The sequence below is a fragment of the Ricinus communis genome, chromosome 4 (genome assembly GCF_019578655.1).
Source record: "Ricinus communis isolate WT05 ecotype wild-type chromosome 4, ASM1957865v1, whole genome shotgun sequence".
Classification (NCBI taxonomy): domain Eukaryota; kingdom Viridiplantae; phylum Streptophyta; class Magnoliopsida; order Malpighiales; family Euphorbiaceae; genus Ricinus; species Ricinus communis.
In genome coordinates, this window is record NC_063259.1 from 30,818,885 (window position 1) to 30,843,157 (window position 24,273).

The 24,273-nt window shown below is 32.6% G+C and overlaps 4 protein-coding genes across 9 annotated transcripts; 2 read left to right on the plus strand and 2 right to left on the minus strand.

The window, feature by feature from the left end:
* Nucleotides 1-198: 198 nt before the first annotated feature.
* Nucleotides 199-1,339, minus strand: LOC8274385 (transcription factor TRY). The gene is made up of 3 exons (XM_002513540.4): nucleotides 1,102-1,339; nucleotides 918-1,005; nucleotides 199-430 (listed from the first exon to the last, which is right to left on the minus strand). Exons 1-3 carry the CDS (start codon nucleotides 1,151-1,153, stop codon nucleotides 343-345), a joined length of 228 nt encoding a protein of 75 aa, XP_002513586.1. The 5' UTR covers nucleotides 1,154-1,339; the 3' UTR covers nucleotides 199-342.
* Nucleotides 1,340-10,677: 9,338 nt separating this feature from the next.
* LOC8274383 (bidirectional sugar transporter SWEET3) lies at nucleotides 10,678-13,128 on the plus strand. The gene is made up of 7 exons (XM_002513538.4): nucleotides 10,678-10,955; nucleotides 11,081-11,117; nucleotides 11,285-11,507; nucleotides 11,668-11,829; nucleotides 12,191-12,310; nucleotides 12,396-12,618; nucleotides 12,981-13,128. The coding sequence occupies exons 1-6, from the start codon at nucleotides 10,919-10,921 to the stop codon at nucleotides 12,570-12,572; spliced, it is 756 nt and encodes a 251-aa protein (XP_002513584.1). The 5' UTR covers nucleotides 10,678-10,918; the 3' UTR covers nucleotides 12,573-12,618; nucleotides 12,981-13,128.
* A 701-nt stretch (nucleotides 13,129-13,829) lies between these two features.
* Nucleotides 13,830-17,396, minus strand: LOC8274382 (pentatricopeptide repeat-containing protein At2g13600). Of its 2 annotated transcripts, XM_025156318.2 has the most exons (2): nucleotides 14,382-17,396; nucleotides 13,830-14,193 (listed from the first exon to the last, which is right to left on the minus strand). In XM_025156318.2, the coding sequence occupies exons 1-2, from the start codon at nucleotides 16,458-16,460 to the stop codon at nucleotides 14,167-14,169; spliced, it is 2,106 nt and encodes a 701-aa protein (XP_025012086.2). In that variant the 5' UTR covers nucleotides 16,461-17,396; the 3' UTR covers nucleotides 13,830-14,166. The 2 variants fall into 2 exon arrangements, with proteins under 2 accessions (XP_025012086.2, XP_015571110.2); XM_015715624.3 differs by having other exon boundaries at nucleotides 13,830-17,396.
* A 1,497-nt stretch (nucleotides 17,397-18,893) lies between these two features.
* Nucleotides 18,894-24,134, plus strand: LOC8274381 (polypyrimidine tract-binding protein homolog 2). Of its 5 annotated transcripts, none has more exons than XM_002513536.4 (11): nucleotides 18,894-19,138; nucleotides 19,804-20,040; nucleotides 20,127-20,336; nucleotides 21,391-21,453; nucleotides 21,541-21,614; nucleotides 21,803-21,898; nucleotides 22,135-22,192; nucleotides 22,554-22,658; nucleotides 22,748-22,829; nucleotides 23,235-23,347; nucleotides 23,489-24,134. In XM_002513536.4, the coding sequence occupies exons 2-11, from the start codon at nucleotides 19,855-19,857 to the stop codon at nucleotides 23,843-23,845; spliced, it is 1,344 nt and encodes a 447-aa protein (XP_002513582.1). In that variant the 5' UTR covers nucleotides 18,894-19,138; nucleotides 19,804-19,854; the 3' UTR covers nucleotides 23,846-24,134. The 5 variants fall into 5 exon arrangements, with proteins under 5 accessions (XP_002513582.1, XP_015571333.1, XP_015571334.1 ...); XM_015715847.3 differs by having other exon boundaries at nucleotides 18,900-19,138; nucleotides 19,807-20,040; XM_015715848.3 differs by lacking the exon at nucleotides 18,894-19,138 and adding an exon at nucleotides 20,470-20,530 and having other exon boundaries at nucleotides 19,865-20,040.
* The last annotated feature ends 139 nt before the right edge of the window (nucleotides 24,135-24,273 follow it).

Consider the following 24,273-nt stretch of genomic DNA (forward strand, 5'->3'; position numbering starts at 1 on the left):
GGCGAATGCATTTAAAGTTCCTTGGCACGTCATTTTTAAATTGGACAACTTGTAATGGGTCATACATTAACCTGTATCTGTTGCATGATACCATCAGCCAATCATACAGCAAGGAACCTTTCTTAGGAGAGTAGATTATCCATAGAGAACCAATGACAGAGGTACAGAAAGTATAACAAAAAGGATACTCGTTTGCAGTTGAAGAATTGGGAACTAACCAACAATAAATTAATAGAAGAAAACAATTAACAGAATGTATGGCCTGTTTGAAGTACTATTACAAATAATGGCTAGCTAAATGGTCTTAGAATTCTATTTAATATGCAATCTTTTTGTTTTCTCTCAAAACACTTTACGGTGTCTCATTATCCAAAATCTCTCTATTTCTTCTGCTTTTCGACCTGGAATCCGCCCAGCTATCAAATCCCACCTGAAGAAAAACCCAAGTTACAAATGTAAAGTTTGCTTGAAAGCATATGATTAAAAAAGATGAAATATGCTCATTTGACGCTAGATCTTGGTAATTATACAGTAAGACCAAATTAGAGCAACATCCAGCTGCACACCTTATTCTCTTTAATATCAGTATAACTGAAATGCTCCATGACTTATTCATAGTCAACTCTTCTCAAAAACACACTCACGCACACAGAAAAAGCCTTCTCTTCTCAGTATATTAGACATTTTTCTAAAGGGGAAGAGTGGCAAACTTGAAACTTCTCCTCATATACAAATACAAGGCTAACTCTAATCAGTAGATTACCGGGTGAACGGCTAGAGAATGGAAAGGTTCAAAAAGCACAAAGAGATTGAAATTAATACATCTTAATTAAGACAGCAGTGCTGCAGTGACCCAATGATTATTTTGCTTTGAAAAGAAGAAGGGTACTACTGGTAATATCCGATAATTTGCATACCTCTCTCCCACAAGCCTATACATTCTGTAGATAAGATCTTCTTCTTGTTGATTCATGTTTATATACTCCCACTCAATACTGCTAACCTCTGCATCAATATAACATGGAACAAATTAATTAAGTGTAATCTCATTATTAACACTAAAAGAAAAGAAAAAGCAGAGGCAGAGTGAACTTAATTAACCTTCAGACTCAACAATGGTGATCTTGGCTTGTTTTCGGCGACGCCTGTCCATGGTTTCCACATGTACAGACAGAGAAAGAGACAGGGAGAGATATTAATAAGCTAACAAACGCAGATGGTGGTGAATAGTTTTTTCGTAGGAAGAGTTTTGAAGAACTTTAAAGGCAAGCAAAGAACTTGTTTGGAAAATGGGGAAATGGGGTATGCTATAAAAGCTTGAAACTGCAGCTCAAGCTCAACCAACCTGGAAGCTGTGAGGTGCAACTTTTGTTGTTGACTTGTAGCCTTCTATAGACTTGTAGTTCACAACAACACAAAGCACAGTTAGGAAGGAGTCGCACTGTCAGAGAGACACCTCTTCAAGTTTGTTTGAAGGGTATATCAGCAATTTTTGTTTTCTTTTTTATGTTATTTTCTTTAAATAATAAATAATAGGTGATTTTTAAATGATCTAGATACATTAATTTTTAAATATCTTTATATATTTATTAAAAATATATATAAATTCATATAAATTTTTATTTAATAAATATATAAATATAGTGAAAAGTTGATATAATTATAGTATATTTTAAAATTTGTTTAAATAATAATGATGATGAAGAATTAGTTTTTACTCTGTCGGTACAGTCTCTTGGCAGTTGGTGCCTACTTTCCCACCGGATATCACCAATTTCTTGAGATCATATCCATAATGTAATGATTCAGCGGGCAACACAAACTCTTTTGTCCTTTTTAAGTCGATAAAACACTATTCCCAGGAAAACAATAAATAAATAAAATTATGGGCGTAGGAAGTGATTAAATAAAATATATTTTACGGCCAGCATGGAGATGTACTCCATTTGAGAGATAAAGTAAATTTCATCATCATTAAACAAAAAGATATTTAATAGATTCTCTTATTTATTAAAATTATAAAATTTATTTTTGGAGTGTTTCATTTATAATATTCATAAAAATAGTTAATAAATCAATCATATATCCAATGACAATGTATTCTGATGGATTAGTTATATTACATAAGAATTATTGTCAATTATTTAATATAAAATAAAATTATTTTCCAACTCTAGAAAAGGGTACGGCGTTCAAAATGCTTTAGGCCCCTTCTACCTGGGAAACAGTAATTGTCTGGTGAGTAGTGACCTTTTGAGTACACATGGGGGCATCCTCTTTCTTGAGATGATCATAGAAGAATCATTAGATTAACCATACTTATATTTAATTGCCTCTCACATTTCTGCTCCATTATTTATATTCTACAGTTGATTTATTTGTCTGTGTGCGGGAACATATTATTACCTTAATATAATAGGGGAGTAATATACAGTTGTTTATAATTTTTACTAAAAATAATAATAGAAGTTAAAATAAATAAATAGATAACCTTATTTTATGGATAAATAATTTTTATTTTTTATTTTTTTTAAATATATATATATATATATATATATATATAGAGTTAATTTAGTGTGACAGATATGGTTCTTACAAATGATAAATTTACTTAATAGTTTTAAAGCAACTGGATATTCAAGATTTAAACTCAAAATCTTAATTAAGCTATAAAAGATTCTTAACATCTCATTTATGCACTCTTAGATATAATTATTTTATTTTAATTACTATACATATGTATTATTAAACTAAAGAATCAAGTCAGTTTATATTATTAATAAAATTAATAAGCATAGCCAGCTTGAAAAAAATATATTAAAAATTTATTAATAGTTACAGATTCAACGGTTTTAATATTAGATGCTAACTTATAGTCTTTCGACAAGTAAAATAGTTATTTATCTTAATATTTTTAAATGGTTTTAGTAAGACGAGAAGATATCATTTTTTTCTTTTAATTTGTTTATTTTTTTAAACAAAAATAAGAAAATAACTCCCAACTACAACAGAACAAATCGCCGCAAAATTAAATTCTTTAAAATGAGTTTGAACTACAACTTGCCAACTCTGTTCCAAAAGAAGCCGAATTTCCTAAATCACAGAGTCATTAGCATTAGGAAGAGATTTCTTACCATGAATAAGTTGAACTGCACAGAGATTGTCCACCTCTTCTCAGCCCAAGTTCCTAGGCAGGGACAACCCTTTTCTTTTAGAATTACCCAATATTCCGCTCTTGTTACAGAGCAGCTGCCAATGTTGAACGGAAAACCGCCAACCCAATACTCAATTTTATTCTTGATCAAACCACCAGTTAAAGTCCTATCAGTGCCTTTGAATGAACTATCTTAATTAACCTTATACCAATCTGGTGGGGGACGGTACCAGGTAATATTCCTAAGCTCTTTAAAACACCACATGAGTCACCATCAAACTGATACGCATTGACTGTATCCTAAGCATATGCTACCACATTAGAGGCCAATCTATCTAACGGAAGATGTTCATCAACTAACATTGCTTTATTACGCTGATGCTAGAGATTCCATAACGGCAACCTAAAAATGCAACTCCAAGTCCCATTCTCATCCATTTCTCTCCAATTATCTAGGTCTGAGAGCAACCAATCTCTTAAAGGCAAGCTGAAGAACACGACTCTCTCGATAACAAACACAAATCTCAACCAAATAATTTTTTTTATTTGAGAACATGAACTTGATCAATCTTAATTGATAATTGCTTTCATGTTTACATCGAAACAATTTTTTTTTTCATTTTATTTTAAAAATATTAAATTTAAATTGAAAATAATACTCAATTTTCTTCACATTAATCATAAAAATTGTGATATAATTTTCATTTTATATTTAGATTGGATTTGTTGGACATGAATCCAATAAATCACTTTCTTTGGATTCCTTTAACCTTTGTTCTTGCCCTTATAACTATAATCAATAGTCTCATTGATATATGTGAGGGAAAACATGGCTGGCTTAATATAATACAAGAACGATTCAATAGTACAACCTTATTATTTTATTAAAAAAATGATTAGTGTCGCTACATAAACGTAGATAATTAAATATATAGATATAATAAAAACTAAACTCGATATTATATTTAATTGGTTAATTTATTATTTAATATTTGATATATTTTAATATTTTTCGAATGGTTAGGTTCAGATGCTAAAGGACAATACTAGATTTATTTATTTATTCAACTTTTTGAGCTAATTAATTATAAGTTTCATCATTTGTTACCACGTTAACTTTAAAATTCTTGATTCTTAACTTATTTATTTATTTAGATTGGATTTGTTGTGTACGAATCCAATAAATTAATTTATTTGGATTCCTTAACCTGTGTTTTTACCCTCATATGCGGCTTTATGCTGTTCAGTATTCAACTTATTATTAATAATTGAATAAATTAATGGAAAATAAATAAAAGTGTTTAGCAAGTGATTGTTTTTAGTTGGGTGTTTGTAAAAGAGTTGGGTATTGTATTGCGCAGCACCTGACACAGGAACTCTCCATATATATTAATCTTAAATTCATACGATACTACTGTAACTAATACTGCACTGCCATTTCTTTTCCTTCAATTTCTTGTTTTTCTTATTTTTAAATTCTAATGATTAACTAGAGTCCCAGTTCCCATTTTCAATTATTCCTACGCTAGGCTGATGGAATCCTTCTCATTTTTCTTCCTACGCATAATTTTCTTTTGTTTGTTTTTCATACAACTAGAAGTTAAAAAGCAATAATGTCAGAGACAGCTCAGGATGGACATTCTAAATAAATATAATTTAATATTTTTATTAATAAGAGTAGCCCGTTTTCATTATAAGCTTCTAATAATAAAATAGATAAAGTATAGAGCTTATTATTAATAATTTGATTAATGAAATTAGTATTTTATTAGATAATAATATCTAATAAAGTAGATTAACTTATAGGCGAATTCGAAATTAAACTGTGGCAAAAACTAATTGAAGAAGAAAAAAGAATTCAGCGTACGATCTGCCAAGAAGCAGCCTAGTCAGCCCTAAGCATCATGTCCCTAGAACTGCATGTAGGTTTTTCTAACCTTTATGTATTAAGTGTTAGAACTACGCTAAAACGAGTGTCTCCAAATGCAAAGTTACAAACTAACATATAAATTAAATATTTACAAGTAGTTTTTTTTCTTATGTTATTGTTAATTTTTTTCTAATTAAAAAAATATTTTTTAATAAAAAATATCAATCGGGTATTATTTTCTTTAAAATAAATTATATGAATACTTTTTAGGATGATTTTGTTTAAAACAAAATAACGGTACTTTGTTTTTTAAACACCATTGATTTCTAAATAGCTTAAATCTTATCCTTTAAATTTTATAAGTAAAGATGATTTGAACCTATTCAATCTTGTATAATTTTATAATTATAAAAATAATTAATATTTTATGAAAAATGAGAATAATCTTTATATTTTTTCACAAATTTTATACTAATTTTTCATAAGTGTTATTAATTACGAAAAAATGAATGATATTAAGAAAAATGATTATTTTTGCAAAATTTATCTCTAAATTATGAAAAATAACAATCATATTTATATTTTTTCAAAAATCAAAGTAATCTTTCATATATTTTAAAAGTGTATGGAGTTTTAAAACTATATTATATTACTTTAGCAAACTCTATTTTAAATTGTAACCTATAATTATAGGTTACCATTTTAAAAAAAAATATTATATTATGTAAGTTGTTATTATTTTATTAGTAGATTAAAACAAAGTAACCATAGAATTACCCAATCATATGTATAATTTAACTAATAATAAATTATTATTTTTTCATATTTAGGAAATAATAATAATCTAAAATAAATGTAAAGAATGTCTTTAACCTAATAAGATTTTTAATACTAAGATTTTGTAGTTAATATTAAAATAATGTGTATATAATATATATAAATAATTAAAAGTTGTTGATTATATTTCTAAGCTATAAGTATGGATAAGGTTCAGAGAATTTGAGGAGGTTGTCATATGTGCAAATGAAGAGCGAGTTAATAAAAAAGAAGAAACGGTGATTAAGATCATTTAATTAATTAACTAATTGGGGTTAGATTGACGCAAAGAAGCACTCGTCAGACACAAATTTTTGGCACATCCAATCCCACACCACACGACTCCACCCGCCTCACTGACCCACCATCTTATCTTCATTCATATTTAGTAATCAGTCTCTCCTCCTTTCCTTGAATTGCACTGCACTGAAAGCGCCACCATCTCTCGCTAATGCTCCTCACACATCACATTTCACCTTAAAAAGCATCTCTTTTTGCTTTTTATTTTTTTTATTAAACATTTCAGTGGGATCCTCACCGGTCATTTTTGTTTCTTCATTATCTAAAACATCTCCTCAATTATGGAGTATATTATATTACATTATATATTTTCAAATTCAGCTTTGGGAACCAGAGCCAGGTACAGATTTAATCTACTATACCATAGCATCTCCAGATTCTTACTATTGAACCTGACTTGAATTATTTATATAAGAGGATAGAGATATATATAAAGATAATAAACATATGACCTGTGTAATGAATCCTATAGTTGTATTTGGTATACTACTAGTGTGCTGTATTCTTTTCTTGTTTGCACTTGATTAACCATTAAAGCAGAGTGAATAATGATTTTTTTGGTGAATAAGGAAAGGAAGTTGGTATTAGTCCTATCAATAACCGCAGCAACAGACAGAGTTATTTAAGTACGTAATTTCAATAGATATAATAAATAAATGATATATATATAAGGTCTAAAGCTCAACAATAACAAACCTCTAATGGATGATAACAATATTTGGTCTAAACCTACAAACAGGCATAATCGCTCAAAAATATCTACTGCCTATAGGCTTGTACAGACAAGTAAATTATAGAAAAACCCCCTGGGAAAATCTCTTCATCAGACTACAGCCTTTCACCAGCACCACACTGATAGACTCCACGATTTTAGAATATCACCGCACTTACAGAATCTCCTTCCAATTTCATTGTTGTTGGACATCAATCTCACAACTTCTTAAAGACCTACGTTGCTTGGAGAGTTGAAATAAAGTTACGAACATCCATACAAGAGAGCTGATGATGGAGAACCTATACTGGGTAGATTTTTATAGAAGAATTGCTGGAAAGATCTGTACGATAGAGCTGATGACTGCCTGCAAGATGAACAATATAAGAGTGGGCCATGCACTTTGCTTAGAGAAACTAATCTCATTCTTAAGTTAGCATTGTATTAGGATTTTAGATTATAGAGTTTTTTAAAATGATGTTTTCTCATATATGAAGTGACTTTTAATTTATAGATGATTTTCTGAGAGTTAAATCAACTAAAAGATATGAAAGAAATGCCTTGGACGTTGGACAAGAAGTGAAAAATGCGGTTGCTTGACTGGGATAACTGATGGAGATCATGAGGCAATATGTAGGCGATTTCATAACTTTTCCGGTGATTTCATAACTCTTTTGATCTGTCTTATGGTTTCTTTTGTCAATCACATAGTTTTTCGAGCAGTTTTATAATTTTTCGAATAATCTTTTTTAAATAGGTATGAATCAACCTCTATTAAATTCAATTGACAAAAACATTTATATTGGAGATTCTTGACTCTAACAATTGAGTGATTAACGACTCTATGAATACTAAAAATAAATATAAAAGAATCAAGGAACTTATAAATACCGAGAGATAGGTAAATTGCAATACACTGTGCCATTATATAATTTCTCGATACTATCACTAAAAAATTGCTGATATAAAGAACTTCATGGTAGTATTATTTGTGGAGGATTTTTTAGCCATATTATAAAAAATTTTACTTATGAGAAAAACACATATGCATGTATTTACAAGAAAAAGTTCCATACTTTTGCTTTAAAAAAGAAGAAGTTACATACTATTTTCTTTTCGAAAGAAAGAAGTCACATACTTGAAACTACATAAAAATGAAAAATCGCAAAATAGATTTTCACTTTGTTATTTAATAAAACAAAGAATGGGGAGCAATGAATGATATAATTTTGGGAACAACCAAAATATCTCCAATACTGAGATACCATCGTAATCTTAATCCTCTTTTTTGTCGCCACAAGCTTTTATATATGTTCTACAAGGAACTTGAGATTTCTTATTCTGCACAGGTGAGGAAATATTTGTTTCGAATAATTTGAAGAGTACGATTCATGAATAGATAAGGTTACACCAAGAGCAATGTAATTGTAATGTTCCCTTATTGAAATTGACCCTTCCCTCATCTCTATGAACCATATATATCGCTACGCACAGCATTTACCAAATCTCTTGTTTTTCACATGTTCATATATACATCAATGTCCAAGAATCCATATCTACTTTGCTTTTCTTTTTCTTTTTCTTTTCTTCTACATAACCAGCAAAATGCACATGACTTGTTATTCTAGCCCAGGGAACATATCCTTGTAAATTCTCTCTCAAACTTAATTAGTTTACAGTAAACAAAATTAATTTATTGAGTATGTAAGTTAGTGCTTGATGATGGGTTAGTATTTCTTTTTGGTTATTGAAAACTTAAGGGGTTTGAATTTTGATCTCATCATATATATATATACACATATATTCCTAGGATTATCCTATTAGATGCATGCCTGATCAAGAAATGACACCGTTATTTAACTAACATATGCCGTGCATTTTATGACAAATTATAATTGGATCACTATAAGAAATTCAACGTCTACTGACAGATTTATCCGTCAGTATTTACAGAATTCTTTTACATAACTAATGAATTTCTGCATACTTATTGATCGGAAAGAAAATATCAATAAATTTCTTGTAATGGATTTAAAACAGTCTAATTCCTGAAGATGGCCATGATTTCCAAGCCTTGGATTAGTGAAAAAGTATTGGTTGTATCATATCATTAAACAGTAATCTGAATTATTGTAGAACATTCAAGTACAAGCACCATTACACAAATTAGGCATCAGAAACCCCAGCTGCAGGAAATGGAATTTTATAGAGATTAGTTGGAGGAAGCGAGAAAGAATAAAAATGGAAGACAGCCATAAGGAAGCTGAGATCACTATCACAGAAAGGAAATAATAATTAAAAGAAAAACGGGTCTCTTTATCACAGAAAACATATATAATTATATTCGTTTAGTTATTGTGGAAAATAATGGTGACCACTTATGTATGTATATCTAATCGTGTAGTTGACGAGCCAACTAAACCTCACTCACATTGCCTTTTCATTAATTTATTTCCTCCAAAACAATTTGAAGAAAAAATACGAGCCACACAGAAATGCAAAATTAGTGTAAGGCAGGATATGGAATAATTGTCATTTGATTGTCTCTCTTCAAAGCACACCGCTAGCTAAAAGAAATTCACCAAGAATATTTATAGAAATATAGCTTGACTCCAAGTTAAAAATTCCTCCAATGTTCTAAGAACAACTGCAATATCTTGAGGATTGGAATAACTATAAAAAAAATCTTTTTCTATATTCCAGTTAGAAGATGTCTGAATGTTTGGAAAAACATATTGTTCTTGGAAATCAATAACCCAGAAGAACTGATGCCATGCGTGAAAGCTATCAGAATCAGTGTGACAATGTATGTTGTTCTTTTGGTTGTGATGAAATGAGCAGAATTGTTCCACAAGAAGCATATACTCTGTTTATCATCTTAGGTTTACTTTTATTTTCCCTTATTTTGTAAAGCAGTAAAATTCACTAATGAGATTTGGCTTAATAATACTCAAACTCTCAACCTCACTTTAATACTTCAACATAAAGAAAATAGAATAGAAAAATTAAATTATATTAAAATTTACTTTTTATCGCTTAATTTTTATCTATTCTGAATGTGTATATTTCACAAATATAAAAGTATCAAAATCTACTTAATTTTTGGCTACTCTAAATATATACAATGTAATAAATTAGTAAATATACAGTATTTTATATTTTTTGACATTAAATAATTGACATATATAGTTATTTAATATTAATAAATATATATCATTTATCTATTGAATTTGTACATAGGTGAAGATATAGTATTTCAAAATAAAATTTTTTGTTTAAGAAATTATATGCAGTGTGTTTCCTAACATTCTTTTTTAAGCACATAAACATCATTTTCATTATTGGTGCAATCAATTACAGGCAAAACGCAAAAGCTTTATATCCCAATTAGTAGGAGTGATCTATAGCAATCTTAGAATAAACAATTAAAGCAGGCATGCACATAAGTTTGTTTGTATGTGATATCTGTAAAAATAGTAAGCAATGTTTATTGAGAAGGTATTATTCTAAAATTATGCATTAGTACAAACATTCTACAAAATTACTAACAATAATGTGTATGAGGACAAAAGTGAATAGCCAAACACATCATGTAAGAAATTTAATTGCTTATCGGGTGGAAAGTGGAAGTGCTGTGGCATCTTCCACTCACAATATATAATACAACAGCAAAGAAATTCTTTTGTGCTGTTTCTCATAGCAAATGGTTTAAACTTGATAAGATTTTTATATCAGTATTTGGCATCAAAGGGAAACAAAACAAAAATGTTTATAATGTATATTAGCAAAGATAGACGTCCGTATCCACAAGTTGCATGTCGTCCACATATTAAAGACGTAGACAGCACTTTCACTATTCTTCTTTCAATTTCCTGTTTGTTCTCTTTATACCTAAGTCCCTAGTATTTATATCCCCTGAAGAAGGTCAGACGGTCAAGAGGACATTTAGAGATACTAGAAGTCATTTGTTTACAGATTATATATATAAATATTTCCTTTGGGGATCATTTTTTCTTCATCTCAAGACAATCTTTGCAGGGAAAAAAAAAAAAAAAAAAAGGAAAAAATGGGAGATAGGCTGCGCTTGGCAGTTGGAGTCATGGGTATTTCTTTTCCCTTTTGCCCATTTCTTCAGCTATAAGATATTAATAATATATAGTATAGCATTTAAGTGTAGCATCAATCTCTTATATCAACTTTGTGGCTTTTCTTTTTTCCCTTTTTGCAGGCAATGCAGCTTCTTTGTTACTTTATGCTGCACCCATGTAATGTTCAATTCATGTAGTATATTAAATTTATAGACATATGTGTATACTGAATACATTAATTAATCCAAGTGGTTCAATTTTATCCTATTTTCAGGATTTAAAAGATAGATACTATATGGAACTGAAGTTAATAGATTATTTTACATTAATATATATATTTGCAGATTAACTTTCGCAAGGGTGATAAGGAAGAGAAGCATTGAAGAGTTTTCATGTGTTCCTTACATTGTTACACTGGGAAACTGTCTCCTCTACACTTGGTATGGGTTGCCTGTTGTAAGCTGCAGATGGGAAAACTTACCTTTAGTCACCATCAATGGTCTAGGCATTTTCTTCGAGATATCTTTCATTCTCGTATATTTTCGGTTTGCTGAAACCAGAGGAAAGGCAAGCTAGCTTTCTTCAATTTTTTCTACTTTATCAATCACACTCTTGATTTATTACCATTTAAAAAGCAGAAATCAATTTACGGACATATACTTTAACACATGCATATGCTCGTTATACGTCAAAATTATAACCACGATTGAACACTATGAATGTACAGATAAAAGTTGCTATTACGATAATTCCTGTCATCTTATATTTCGCGGCCACGGCAGCTATCTCATCTTTCGCATTCCATGATCACCATCATCGCAAGTTATTCACCGGTAGCGTTGGGTTACTTGCCTCTGTTGGAATGTATGGTTCTCCACTGGTGGTTATGGTCAGTCCTTCTCTTTTCTCACTTTTTTTTGTTAAAAAAAAAGTTCATGATGGATTATTGTTTTTCAAGAAACATAAATATGAAACTCGAACCTGATTTCTGGTGACAAAAGTCTTGAAACATATATTATATCATATTACTAAACAGTTTGAAGAAACTGTATATATAATGACTAAAAGGAAGTAGCGGATTATATATATACACATATATTTACAAACCATGCATCTTTAGTAAATGCGTGTCCATTCAACGTCCAAAGCAATTATATTGTCGTACCCTATGGCTTTTTAGCATCTTAATTTGAATATCATTTGTTCTCGTAGCTACATGAATATATTAACCTAACATGTTATTTTTGCAGAAGCAAGTTATAACAACGAAGAGCGTGGAGTTCATGCCCTTCTACCTGTCATTCTTCTCATTTCTTGCAAGTTCTCTTTGGCTGACTTATGGTCTACTAAGCCATGATCTGTTTATCGCGGTCTGTATTTTTTTCATGGGGAAGCATATATTGCAAAATTGGATTTTGTTATTTTAACCTGAATTCTTTGTGGTTTTTCTTTCAGTCCCCTAATTTCCTGGGTGTTCCGTTTGGCATCATCCAACTGGTGTTGTACTTCATATATAGAAAATGGGGTGTCATGGAAGAACCAAAAGATCGGGATTTAGAAAGAGATAATGGAGAGAAATCCAAGCAGTTGAAGCTGGCAGTTGATGAAAATACTAATGGCGGCAAGTGTTGAAGAATCGCAGTACCCAACAAGGACTCATAAACGATGTTCCTTTTCTGTATGCAACCATAGAACCCTATAATTTCTTTTCATATTAGTTATATACATCTGTATTTGTGCAATTGTGTGTTTGCATAATTTATTCACATTATCTATGCTAATATATTAGGAAAACAATCCGAGTAATAATTTTACATATTAATTAATAACTAATTAAACATTAGAAAAATAACCATAAAAATGACTGAAAAGTGATGTCATGTTTTAAAAAAAATTATTTAGTTATAGTCGTATTAAAAAGTTATTCATATAATGAATTATAAAACTTATCATTGCTTCATATTTTAATATTAATATTTGAAACAAGAATTTAATTTATGTTTTAAACCAAATGCTAACATATTTGCTTCTTTATGACAGGGCTGAAAATTATTATTTATTGCTAGTCAAATTCAATAATATACAAAATGGGGAGGCAGTAAGAGCAATTGAAGTTGTATAATTAAAGATATCTGTAGTGCCATAATGAAATGCTATTTAATGGAATTAAGTTATTTACTGGATCAAATAAGACTCAGAGCACAATTAAAATTTAGAAAAAAAAAAAGAGAGAGAAATCTCATAAGCCAGTAGTATTTGTTATTTGCACAAAGAGAAAACCAAAAACACAATAGAACAAGTTCTTCCCCAACTATGTTGTATTTAATAATTGAATAAGTAATATAAAAATTAATTATAAAATTTAAAATATTATTAGAATATTAATTGAAAATTTAAAGTGCCTTTCATGCCGTTCGCTTTTAATCCTCGAAACAACATGTAGATGTAGCCAATAGATTACACGTCATGTACATTTACAAGCGCATTCTTTTTTACTCTGGAGAGAGTTTGATCTGACGTCGTATTAACTGGAACAAATCCAGACAGAAATTATAATTAACTGCTTCTCTGATCACCTTATAACTCCTGCACCCGCCTCTAAACTGGCCAAAAAGCACACGCCTACCTGAACTCAAACCCTTATTGCTCTGCTTACCCTAACAACAGCTAATTATCAAGTTCTAATAAAGCAAAAGTCTGCCACTGTTATCCAGCAAGGCCACTCAGTTCCACAATTGAGAACAGTAAATGGATCCAATTTTGATGAGCATTTTGAGGATTAAATTGGAGGGATATGTTCCCAAGAATCCATTCTGCCTTTAAAAAGTGCGACTCTGCTGTCGTTTCCAATCAAAGAAACCAAATATATAGAGGAAAGCGCAAGTTGAATTCAAGAATTTGAAAGAATATATTGCTCAGGCATAGAGAACAACATCTGTACTAAGAACTTGTGATTTGAGTCCACCCTTTTGGAAAACAGATTGAATTTGTTCTAACTTGATTGTATATGAAAATTAAATAGAGCCCTCAGAAAGATTCTGAAAAGTGACTTCTTGAATGAATGGAACAGCTTCTGCAGTCTGTAAGAGATGCACTGAAGGAAACCTTACATCTTGACAAAGACAACCAAATTCGAATGCAAATTCCAGTAAAGCCACCAGAAAAGCACTCGCATCAGAAAGGAATTGTGACAGATATGCACAGAGGTCTGGAGGACCATGAGCCTTCACCATGTGAGTTTATATGACAGCGCCTGGTGATAATTCTTTTCATCAGTAATCCAGACAGTTGATAACTAGACCAGACAACTAAAAGTAAGCTTGGTTAATAATCACAGGTTGCGCTAAAACAAACCATCATCTTCAGTAAAGAAGAACCACTATTAAATTGAACTGTAGAGATTAAATTCACAGATAGATGCTCTAAAGTGGGGTAAATTACATTACAATGTGGATGACTTCTGTTTTCTACAGAGAACACATGGAGTCTATTATTCAGCTCTATCCAACTACACCCAGGATCCTTTTTGACCTCTAAGTTCCTTAATCTGTTCCTCATATTCATCTTCTTTCCCCACTTCCCCAAAGCTGCATAAATGTTGGACAAAATGACATAAGCTGATTTTGGCTTGGGATGCGTATGGAATATTTGCTCAGCCACCCTTTCGCCTACTTCCATGTCCACCCAGAACCAACAAGCACTGAGCAAGGCTGCCCAAATAACTCCATCTGCTTCAATTGGCATTGCTTTGATAAACTCCTCAGCTTCAAGTAGGCGCCCTGACCGGCCAAGAAGACCTACAACACAAGCATAGTGTTCTAGAGTTGGAGTTACTCCATAAATTTCATCCATTGAGAGGAAAAAATTCATCCCTTCATTGACCAGACCAGCACGATCACAAGCAGTTAGGATACCAACAAAAGTAGCTCCATTAGGGACTACTTTTTGCTCTAGCATATGTTGAAAGAGTAAAATCGCCTCGGAGCCAAATCCATGATGTGCATACCCATTTATAAGAGCTGTCCATGCTGCCACATTGGGTGCAGATATGCTTGAAAAGGAGTTTTTAGCATCAAAGATACTCCCGCATTTGGAATACATATCTACAAGTGAAGTCCCAACATAAACATTTGATGCAAATGGTGTTTTAATCAAGTTAGCATGAAGCATTTTCCCTTGTTGAAGTGATCCAATATATGAACAGGCACGAAATAGCACAGAGAATGTAGATCTAGTACAGTCTACTGATGATCTTTTCATGGTTACATACAGCTTTAGAGCCTCTTCGTGCTGCTCATTTTGCACATAGCCTGACAGCATTGAGTTCCAGGTCACAGGGTTTCTCTGATCTTTTGTTTGTTCAAAAAGCATCAAAGCCTTGTCAAGCTCACCATTCCTTGAATACACGGAGATCATAGTATTTGAAGAAATAATAGTTTTTTGAGGCATTTTCTCAAACAGTGTTTTCGAGTCCTCAACTCGACCGCTCATTGAATAAGCTTTGACCATCAAATTACACAAAGCCGAATTTTTCTCTGTCGCTCTGTTAAAGATCAGGTCTGCATCTTTAATCCTACCTAGCAATACATACCCCTCAATCAGAGAATTTGAAGCACTTGAACATGGGTAAGCTATTCCATCATAAATTCTCTTAGCATCATCAATAGCTTCACAATCACAATAAAACTGAACCAATGCGCCACTAATTGACTGATCAAATTCAAAGCCAGTTTTTATCAAAATCCCATGAACAACCATCCCTTCGCTTAAAGCACCAAGCTTACCACAAACCCTTATAACAGAATCCAAAGTAAACTCATTAGGTAAAACCTCTCCACTCTCTCTCATTAATTGGAATAACTCCAAAGCCTTTTCAGAACGCACCTCACTCTTTGCGTACCCCGAAATCAGCTTGCTCCATGAAACAACTTCTTTCTTAGGCATTTTCACAAACAAATCGTAAGCATCAGTTAATAGTCCACGCTGCACATAACATACCACCATCGAACTCCACACCACCTCATTCTTATCGTGTAACTCATCAAAAACCCTCTTGGCATCGTCAATTTGCGAACAATTTCCATAAAAATATAATAACACACTCCCTACAAGCTCAAAACTCCCGCAACCAGATTTCAATACCAGGCAATGAATCTGCTTTCCGTCACAAAACGACTGCGTACGAGTACATACGCTTAATATAGTAGAAAAAGTAGTCTCATCTAGTTGGGTATTAGAGCGATGCATCAAAGAAAGTAGAGAAAATGACTCTTTGAATTTGCCCCATTTTAAGTAACTGGAAATCATTGTGTTCCAAGAAACAGATGTTCGTTGTGGCATCTTATCAAACAAGCACCGAGCAAAGTCTAACTGGCCTTTTATTGCGTACCGGGTTATGGCAATGTTAGTAGAGACTGTACAAGGGTCGTCGCTTCTTGAAACATGAACATGGGTCGAGTAGCATTTCACGACCTTCCATCGATTGTGCTTCCATTTCCCAGGTAAAGATTTCATCAACATTGAAGCACGTTGTGCATAAGGGATTCAAGTGGAGTGTTCCTTTTGTTCTTTTCAACTAGGGAAAATTTTACAAAAGAAAAAAACTGTTGAGGGTCAATGCCTAAAACACTTTAATTCTTTCTGTAATTATGTTTTAAAAATACCGTTTTAATTCCTGATATTTTTCAATTTAGCTCTTCAAATTGTAATAATCTAAAAATATTTTGATCATCTCATAGTTATATTGGTATATTTATGTTTTAGTGCTATAGTTATTATAGAACGGGATGTTGCGGTCCCTCAATCTTTAACCCATAATTCTTTAAGAAGTAAAAGTTTTTATGTAATTTAAGAATTCATAAGGTTAAATTCCAGGGAGCTTTCTATTATTAATTCTGCAAACAAAGATCAACTCGAATTGGCATTTTTTTTTATCTCTTTATTCTTCTTTTTTTTTTTATAGTAAAATCTCTATTTAATTTCATTGTTTGAGAAACTTCTCTTTGTTTTCATTTACAAAAGGATGAAGAAGCCCTTCACAAATCACGAATTTATTTATTTGTTTAGGATTTTCAAATATCCAGGTGCTATATGGTCCGCATTTAGAAGAGAACTCCATGCACAAGGACATGTAGTCTTCCTCTCCAAACGTCCTCTCTTCTCTCTCTCTCTCTCTCTTTCCGTCATACTGTATCCATATGGGTACAACCAAAGTACCAATAATGATAACAGCATTACAACTCCTATAACTAGAGGTGGCAAATTCCACCTTTGCTCCTGTAATTATAGGCTATAATACGTACAACCAAAGTTCCATTCATCTTTGATCTCTTATATCATAACATTCTTGAATATGTATATATATACACATGTATAAAGGGCGAACAGCACGAGAGAGTAGAATGTAGATACAGGCCAAAAATAGGCGAAATAGAGCAGAGTACATAAAACGCAGGCCTCTATATATATGTGTTAGGGCTCAATATGGTGGTCAATCTTCATGATGCAGTTGCACCTTCTTGCTTTTATATTTGGGATCTTTTTCCTTGATGTTCTATTTCCTGGTATTTTTACTTGTGGTAATTTCTTTACTTAAAGAATTGCCTTTCAAAGTTATAAGATTCTGCTTTGTTGTAGATTATCGGGAACTGAATAAATCTTTTTAATTTTCATGGGGATTAATAGATTTTAGTTTGCTGATATAATTAGTGTTGCTATATTTGGCAGAGAGAAAAGATAAGTGTTACTACAAATTGGAAAACACGCGCCCTTAAAATGCTTATTGCTGGATCACCAAACCTAGGAGAAAGCTGATGGGAAGTGTCCTCATTCCATTTTTTAAAGGGAGCTTAAGTGTCGTCGGTAGCAAGACCGCTTTTGTCAAACAACCGCTCAATCTAGAACCTTAAATTGTTGTATCTAATAATTTATATTGTTAGGTGAGGTTCTAAAAATAAAAATTTATATTTCTATTATATTACACACGCAAATATTCATTGAGCTTGAAGCATTAACAGATATAAATCCATTCTGTTTTGTGCTTAAATATTTAATTAATAAAATAATAGTTACCAATAATCTATTTCTAAACCTTTATATTGTATTATAGCTCCATTATTTGCAAAAAGATTCCTTTCAAGACCATACGGAAGCCAACTACAATTCATCGTTTTTCTTTCAAACAATTGGCCCATTTCTTCCTAGCATTTTAAAGGAAGAGGTATACATGATACAGCTCCCTGGCTTCATTGATTATAATAATTCAGCTCATGTCTCCAACTTATGAAAATCATTCTATGGTCTAAAATATTCGGTTTTGAAAGAGTTCTTGATCTCTTTTGGATTTTGTAACTCAAAGGTTTATGTATCGCTCTTCATCTATTCAAAAAATGGGATGGTTTTGTATTTTATGGTATATGTGAATGATTTAGAATTGAAAGGAACAAATGATTAATCGACTTTAAACATATAATAGTCTTCAATTTCATTTATACAGTAATTAGTTTCATTCAAATATTAATAATTTTTTATTTTATACATTAAATTATTAATTTTTAAAATTTAAACATTTAACTGTCAAATTTTAATAAGTTGATACACCATTTTTATAATTAACGGTAAAAATATTGATATAAATAATTTATAATCTACTATTCATTTACTATATATATATATTTAATTATAAATATTTATTAAATTAACTCTAAAAATGTTTATCAAAATTTAATAAATTCACATAATATTTTTATACTTATTCCAAAATCTTATATTACAAATGGCATACTTCACCCAATGCAAAATAGATAAATACCTCTTAGCCGGAAAAAGAAAAGGATAAATACGTAAGATATTGACTCGGTTGAATTACTGGGCCATGGCTCAAGTTTTAATGAGCCACTTCACTACGGGCCCAACTGGATCGATGATCAGCTCAAAATCTCATGCTAAAATTCGCTCTATTCAATGCCTCAAAGGCTCAAACGCATAGATAAACAACTGACGCGGCGACGGCCCTCGTTCTATTCTCAACAGGGTGTTTATTACGCTCACCGACGCTAAAGATTTCGTTGCTAATCCGTGATTATTAGAATAAAATTCATAAACTCCCTGTTTGCTTCAAATTGTTCCTTTTCTTCCGTCTGCGAAACCCTAATTTTAACGGCAACCTAATAAACTTTTCAGCTCTCTGAATCTCTCAGGTATTTGAACTCTCATATTGAATTCAAAACTCCTAATCTTAATTTTTGTATTTGCATCTTACACGTGATTAAGTGGATACATTGTCTAATCTTGATATTCGTTTCAATTAGAAATACACTTGTAGATGATTGTCGTTTTAGAAATAATTTAGGTGTTTAACTCGTGGATTGCCTTTTGATTTTGTTTCGCTAGCTGATTAGGTCTATGGAAGGTGAAGCTGAACGCTAAACGTTAATGGATTTTGATATCTTAATTAGTTTATGTTCTATTGCGGTTTCTTTTTTCATATTTTTTCTTTTCTTTTGCTTGAGCTGGAATGGTTTGTGATGCTCTTAAAAACTAATTTAAGTCTCACTACTTTAATTTATGAAGATAACCATGTTTTTTTTCAGTGTTTGGAAGCCAAGAAATGCAAGAATTCTCTTCTCTTCAATCGAATTCTATTTAATCAATTATCTTGTTACTGGAATTCAATTATTTTCAACTCAAAGAAACAAGGCATTTTGTAGATTTCCTATTTAAAAGAAATGAATCATGCCACAAGTGAATTGAATTGATTTTTTTCATACGATTTATTTGAAAAATGCCTGAGATGTGAAGGATAGAACTGTTTTTATGTATTACTATAAGAGTGTCTTATATTGAATTGCCATTTGTGTTGCAGTAGTCTGAGGGAGACTATAGTTTTCTGCTTTAGATTGGGGTTGTGCAGGGAATGGCATCTGTTTCCAGTCAGCCACAGTTCCGTCTCACACAACCTCCATCAAAGGTGTTGCACTTGAGAAACTTGCCATGGGAATGCACAGAAGAGGAGTTAATTGAGCTAGGGAAGCCCTTTGGTAAAGTTGTCAACACAAAGTGCAATGTTGGAGCAAACAGAAATCAAGCTTTTATAGAATTTGTAAGGCTTTTTTTTAGAAAGAAAATTCATAAGGTGTACTTCTACTTAAAAAATATTATTGATTTTTTTTTTCTTGAATGTTTTAGATGGATTTAAATCAAGCTATTGCAATGATCTCATACTATGCTTCGTCGTCAGAGCCTGCTCAGGTACGGGGGAAGACTGTCTACCTGCAGTATTCTAATAGGCAAGAAATAGTCAACAACAAGACGACAGCCGATGTTGCTGGAAATGTATTGTTGGTAACCATTGAAGGTGCAGATGCACGTCTTGTCAGCATTGATGTTTTGCACCTGGTAAGTAAATGACATATCCTCTAATGGTTAGAAGGGGTAACCCTATCTCTCAAGGAATGTACCAATTCTATACTCAGGCTGTAGTTTGTCTTGCTTTGGAAAGCATCGTTTGACATGAATGTAAATGGATCAGCAGGCCCATGTCAAAGGAATATCTTCGATGGCAGCTTAATGCATTGGGAGAAAGAGCACATGTGTGTTTGTCTCCTTTCTCCTTTCCTTAACACTGCCTCTTTCTTCCTTACTCTTCCTCCTCACTTCCTTTTCCTGCCTCTGAAATAGGAAACTTTTCATTTCTTTTCTCCTGTGCACTCCCTCCACCTGTAATTATAAATGATCTGCATAGTATAGGAAATTTGTGGTGCAATTGTTAATCCTGTATTAGTGTTCAAATGTTTGATTGTATATCATGAGCTAATTTATGCTGTTACTTTTTAGAACTAGTTTGAAATTTCATCTATGGTGTGAGCATTCCTTGGTGGAATTATTCGGTCTTAAATGAATTTTTTAGTTTTTTTATTATTACTGTTTTTTAATGTTTTCCTTCCTTTTGGCCACGGGATCTTTCCTCATCAAGATCAAGGTAGTTTTTGGCAGACAATATAGAGTCTCTTTAGCCTGTTCAGGATGCTGGGTATCTATTTTATTTGAGGGAATAAGTCATTTTGCAAAACATTGACGCAGTGTGAGAGTGACCATTGATGATCATCCTTTTGGCTAGTGAATGCTCAAGTATATATAAATGGTGGAGAACTGGGACTTCACCATTTTACTAATTCTTGGGACTAGTGTAAGAGGGTAATTGATTTCTTATGAACTTGTATTTAGCTGCTTCATGGAGGATGCCTTTAGTACCGTTTGGAAATGCAAAAGTTTATCCAGACATGTTTGGCTGAACATTTCTATGTTTGAGTCTTACATTTAGTTTTATGTGTTGCTATTTGATGCTGCTTCTTCCTGTTTCAGAATAACATTTTCTTAAAACTTTTTGTTAAATTCTTGAGTTAGGTTGCTTCTGAGCTTGCTATCTCTAAACCGAATTTTGTCGATGCAGGTGTTTTCTGCTTTTGGGTTTGTACATAAGATTACTACATTTGAGAAGACAGCTGGATTCCAGGTCTATATATTTAATTTATTTTTTTAATCTTCTCTATGGTGTCTTTGGCCTTCGAACGAGATCTCATTTTAGGCATGACCTATTCAGGCACTGGTGCAATTTTCTGATGCAGAAACTGCCTCTTCTGCAAAAAATGCCCTGGACGGAAGAAACATCCCTAGGTGACAGTTGTATTAGTTGTTTGACATGGTATTTAGTCTAACTGCTATGAACATATAGTTTCAGTTGTGGGGTGCACATGAATTGATACTGAAAACTTGTCGAGTGATTTAGGAAAGTGGCATATAGGTTCTAATGAACTTCTGGTTGAGCGTCGAACTTTATTAACATCTATTATCTGGTGTATCAGGTATCTGCTTCCTGAACATATCGGACCATGTACCCTTAGGATCACATATTCTGCGCATACAGATTTGAGTGTAAAATTCCAAAGCCACCGGAGCAGGTAAACCCGATGCATGTTTCTTTTGGCAGTTCCCTTAATGCCTCCCATACACTGTGTAATTGGAGGTGCTTTCTTTTACAGTCTTTTTGGCCTTTCATTATTTGTAGTTCTATTTTCCTCCTATGTTGGACTACCATCTGTCATGTGCCCTTGTCATATACTGGAATGTCCTTGATCTCTTTGTGAATTATAATTTCTCTTCTAATTTCTGGCAAATGCACTTTTTGTTGATTCAGGGACTACACTAATCCAAACCTTCCTGTTGCACCATCAGCAATAGATGGAAGTGGAATGGTAAGGCACTGCAAAGTATTGATTTTACTTATAGGAAGTGGTAGTCTTAGAATTCCTTATAATTGCCTCTGACTTGGATATGATGCATTTGCTAGGCATTACCCTGGTCTACATTTGTTTGTTTGAACCTCGTAGCTCTTCAATTCAAACCTAGTTATTTCTTTTATTTGAACTCTATGTGATAAAATGAAATTTGAATGAAATTTGAAATTTTTATTCAGGATGCTTCCATTTAATGCTCTTACTCTACATATAAATATGTATTTGGTTGCTTTGTAATTCTATTAGCTGGTGTGATTAAGCGCTGTTTGTTGGTTTCATATCTTCAATTTGATTGAGCGCTACTTATTAATTATTGCAGTTCACTGTTGGTCTTGATGGGAAAAAACTAGAACCTGAGAGTAATGTTCTTCTAGCATCAATTGAGAACATGCAGTATGCTGTCACCTTGGATGTTTTGCACATGGTATTTACAATCATTGAATAATTTGATATTTTTTGTTGACTATGCATTTCAAGCAACTGATAGTTTTTTGTTCCACATTATTGTTCAAGGTTTTTTCTGCGTTTGGGCCTGTCCAGAAGATTGCAATGTTCGATAAGAATGGCGGACTTCAGGCTTTAATTCAATACCCTGGTACTATTTGAATCTCTTTATATTCTGTTTGAAGAGAGATCATTGTGTTGTTATAAATATAGCTGACAAGGTGGTTATAGTCATTGAGAGGGAGAAAAGGTGGGGAGAAGTTGGGGAAAGGGCTTTGTCTTTCTTAAAACTTATTTTGGGTTCTAACTCGCCAAAAGTCAAAGGAAGACAACTCGGTATACCAATTTTCTCTCATCTTGCTAGGCTGCAACAAATCATTTATGGGGCTAAAAATTAGTCTGGTACTTTTTATTTACTTGTAGGCATGTTCTATGGCAATTATTATCCACGAATTAGGTTCCTTATTATTTAATCTAACGCATGGAGAATGATAGGTTTTCAAATTCATTATATCTATTGCTGTCAATTAGTTATCGATGGTTTCATGGATTGCAGATGTACAGACAGCTGTTGTTGCAAAGGAAGCGTTGGAAGGTCACTGCATCTATGATGGGGGGTTTTGCAAACTTCACATCTCATATTCACGTCATAGTGATCTCAGTATAAAGGTAAATAATATTTACCCTCAGATTTTGTGTTGATTTTGTGTTCATAACAGTGATTTGTATCTTATGAACTGAGAGCAAATTTCACTATGATTAGTCAATCTCTTGGAAATTGTAAAAGTGGTTTTTGAATACTAATTACAGGTTAACAATGACCGGAGTCGAGATTATACAATTCCTAACCCAGCAATGGTGAACCCCCAGCCTTCTATTCTGGGGCAACAGCCTGTTCCTACTGTTGGCCCTCCGGCTCATCCATACAGTGGAGCTCAGTTTGCTCCACACACAGAGCATCCAGTGATGCCTCAGCCTTCAGCTGGATGGACTGCTGCTGTTCCAGCTGGACCCCATTCGATGCCTCCGCAGATGAATAATCATCCTTACTTTCCATCTGGAGCAATGCCACCCCAAATGGGCCCTGGAATGATGCAGATGCCAGGCCATACTGGCATACAACAGGGTGCACCAATGCCACCTTATAGACCTGGTCAGATGCAATAGTGTGTGATCAATTAGTAGTTGTATCTATCGGTTTCGTGTTCAACAATCTGCAGCCTTTTAAAGGACAGTTGCCTCCCCACGACCCAGTCTACCTGCAAAGTGTCAAATTTGAAAGCTGAAGTAGTTTATATATTTTTTCTGTTTCAGCAATTTTGCAGTTGAGATTATTATGTAAACAGGGAGCTTGAGGACCTTTCGCAGGTCCACCACTGTTATGAACCTTGGTTGTATTGGGTGATATTGTGATTTTCAAGACACTCTCATTTGTTATTATATTTCTTCACTGGCATCCTCTCTGCTATCAAATCAGGCAATCGCCTCTTGATATTTTTATTTTCCAGCATGCATGAATTTCACTCTGCAAGGTAGCTTTTTTTTTTTTTTTTTGAACGATGAGTAGCTTGCTTTGTGCTTGTGAAGAAATTAGA

What these genes read in the sequence shown, in the direction of transcription:
- LOC8274381 (XM_002513536.4), top strand. Translation starts at nt 19,855, where the DNA reads ATGGCATCTGTTTCCAGTCAGCCACAGTTCCGTCTCACACAACCTCCA. An exon ending in TTCCAAAGCCACCGGAGCAG is followed by an intron (nt 21,899 to 22,134) that starts GTAAACCCGATG and finishes TTGTTGATTCAG; the next exon opens with GGACTACACTAATCCAAACC. An exon ending in ATAGTGATCTCAGTATAAAG is followed by an intron (nt 23,348 to 23,488) that starts GTAAATAATATT and finishes TACTAATTACAG; the next exon opens with GTTAACAATGACCGGAGTCG.
- LOC8274382 (XM_015715624.3), bottom strand. Translation starts at nt 16,460, where the DNA reads ATGTTGATGAAATCTTTACCTGGGAAATGGAAGCACAATCGATGGAAG.
- LOC8274385 (XM_002513540.4), bottom strand. Translation starts at nt 1,153, where the DNA reads ATGGACAGGCGTCGCCGAAAACAAGCCAAGATCACCATTGTTGAGTCT. An exon ending in CACCATTGTTGAGTCTGAAG is followed by an intron (nt 1,006 to 1,101) that starts GTTAATTAAGTT and finishes ATATTGATGCAG; the next exon opens with AGGTTAGCAGTATTGAGTGG. An exon ending in TATAGGCTTGTGGGAGAGAG is followed by an intron (nt 431 to 917) that starts GTATGCAAATTA and finishes GTTTTTCTTCAG; the next exon opens with GTGGGATTTGATAGCTGGGC.
- LOC8274383 (XM_002513538.4), top strand. Translation starts at nt 10,919, where the DNA reads ATGGGAGATAGGCTGCGCTTGGCAGTTGGAGTCATGG. An exon ending in CTTGGCAGTTGGAGTCATGG is followed by an intron (nt 10,956 to 11,080) that starts GTATTTCTTTTC and finishes CCCTTTTTGCAG; the next exon opens with GCAATGCAGCTTCTTTGTTA. An exon ending in GTTCTCCACTGGTGGTTATG is followed by an intron (nt 11,830 to 12,190) that starts GTCAGTCCTTCT and finishes TTATTTTTGCAG; the next exon opens with AAGCAAGTTATAACAACGAA.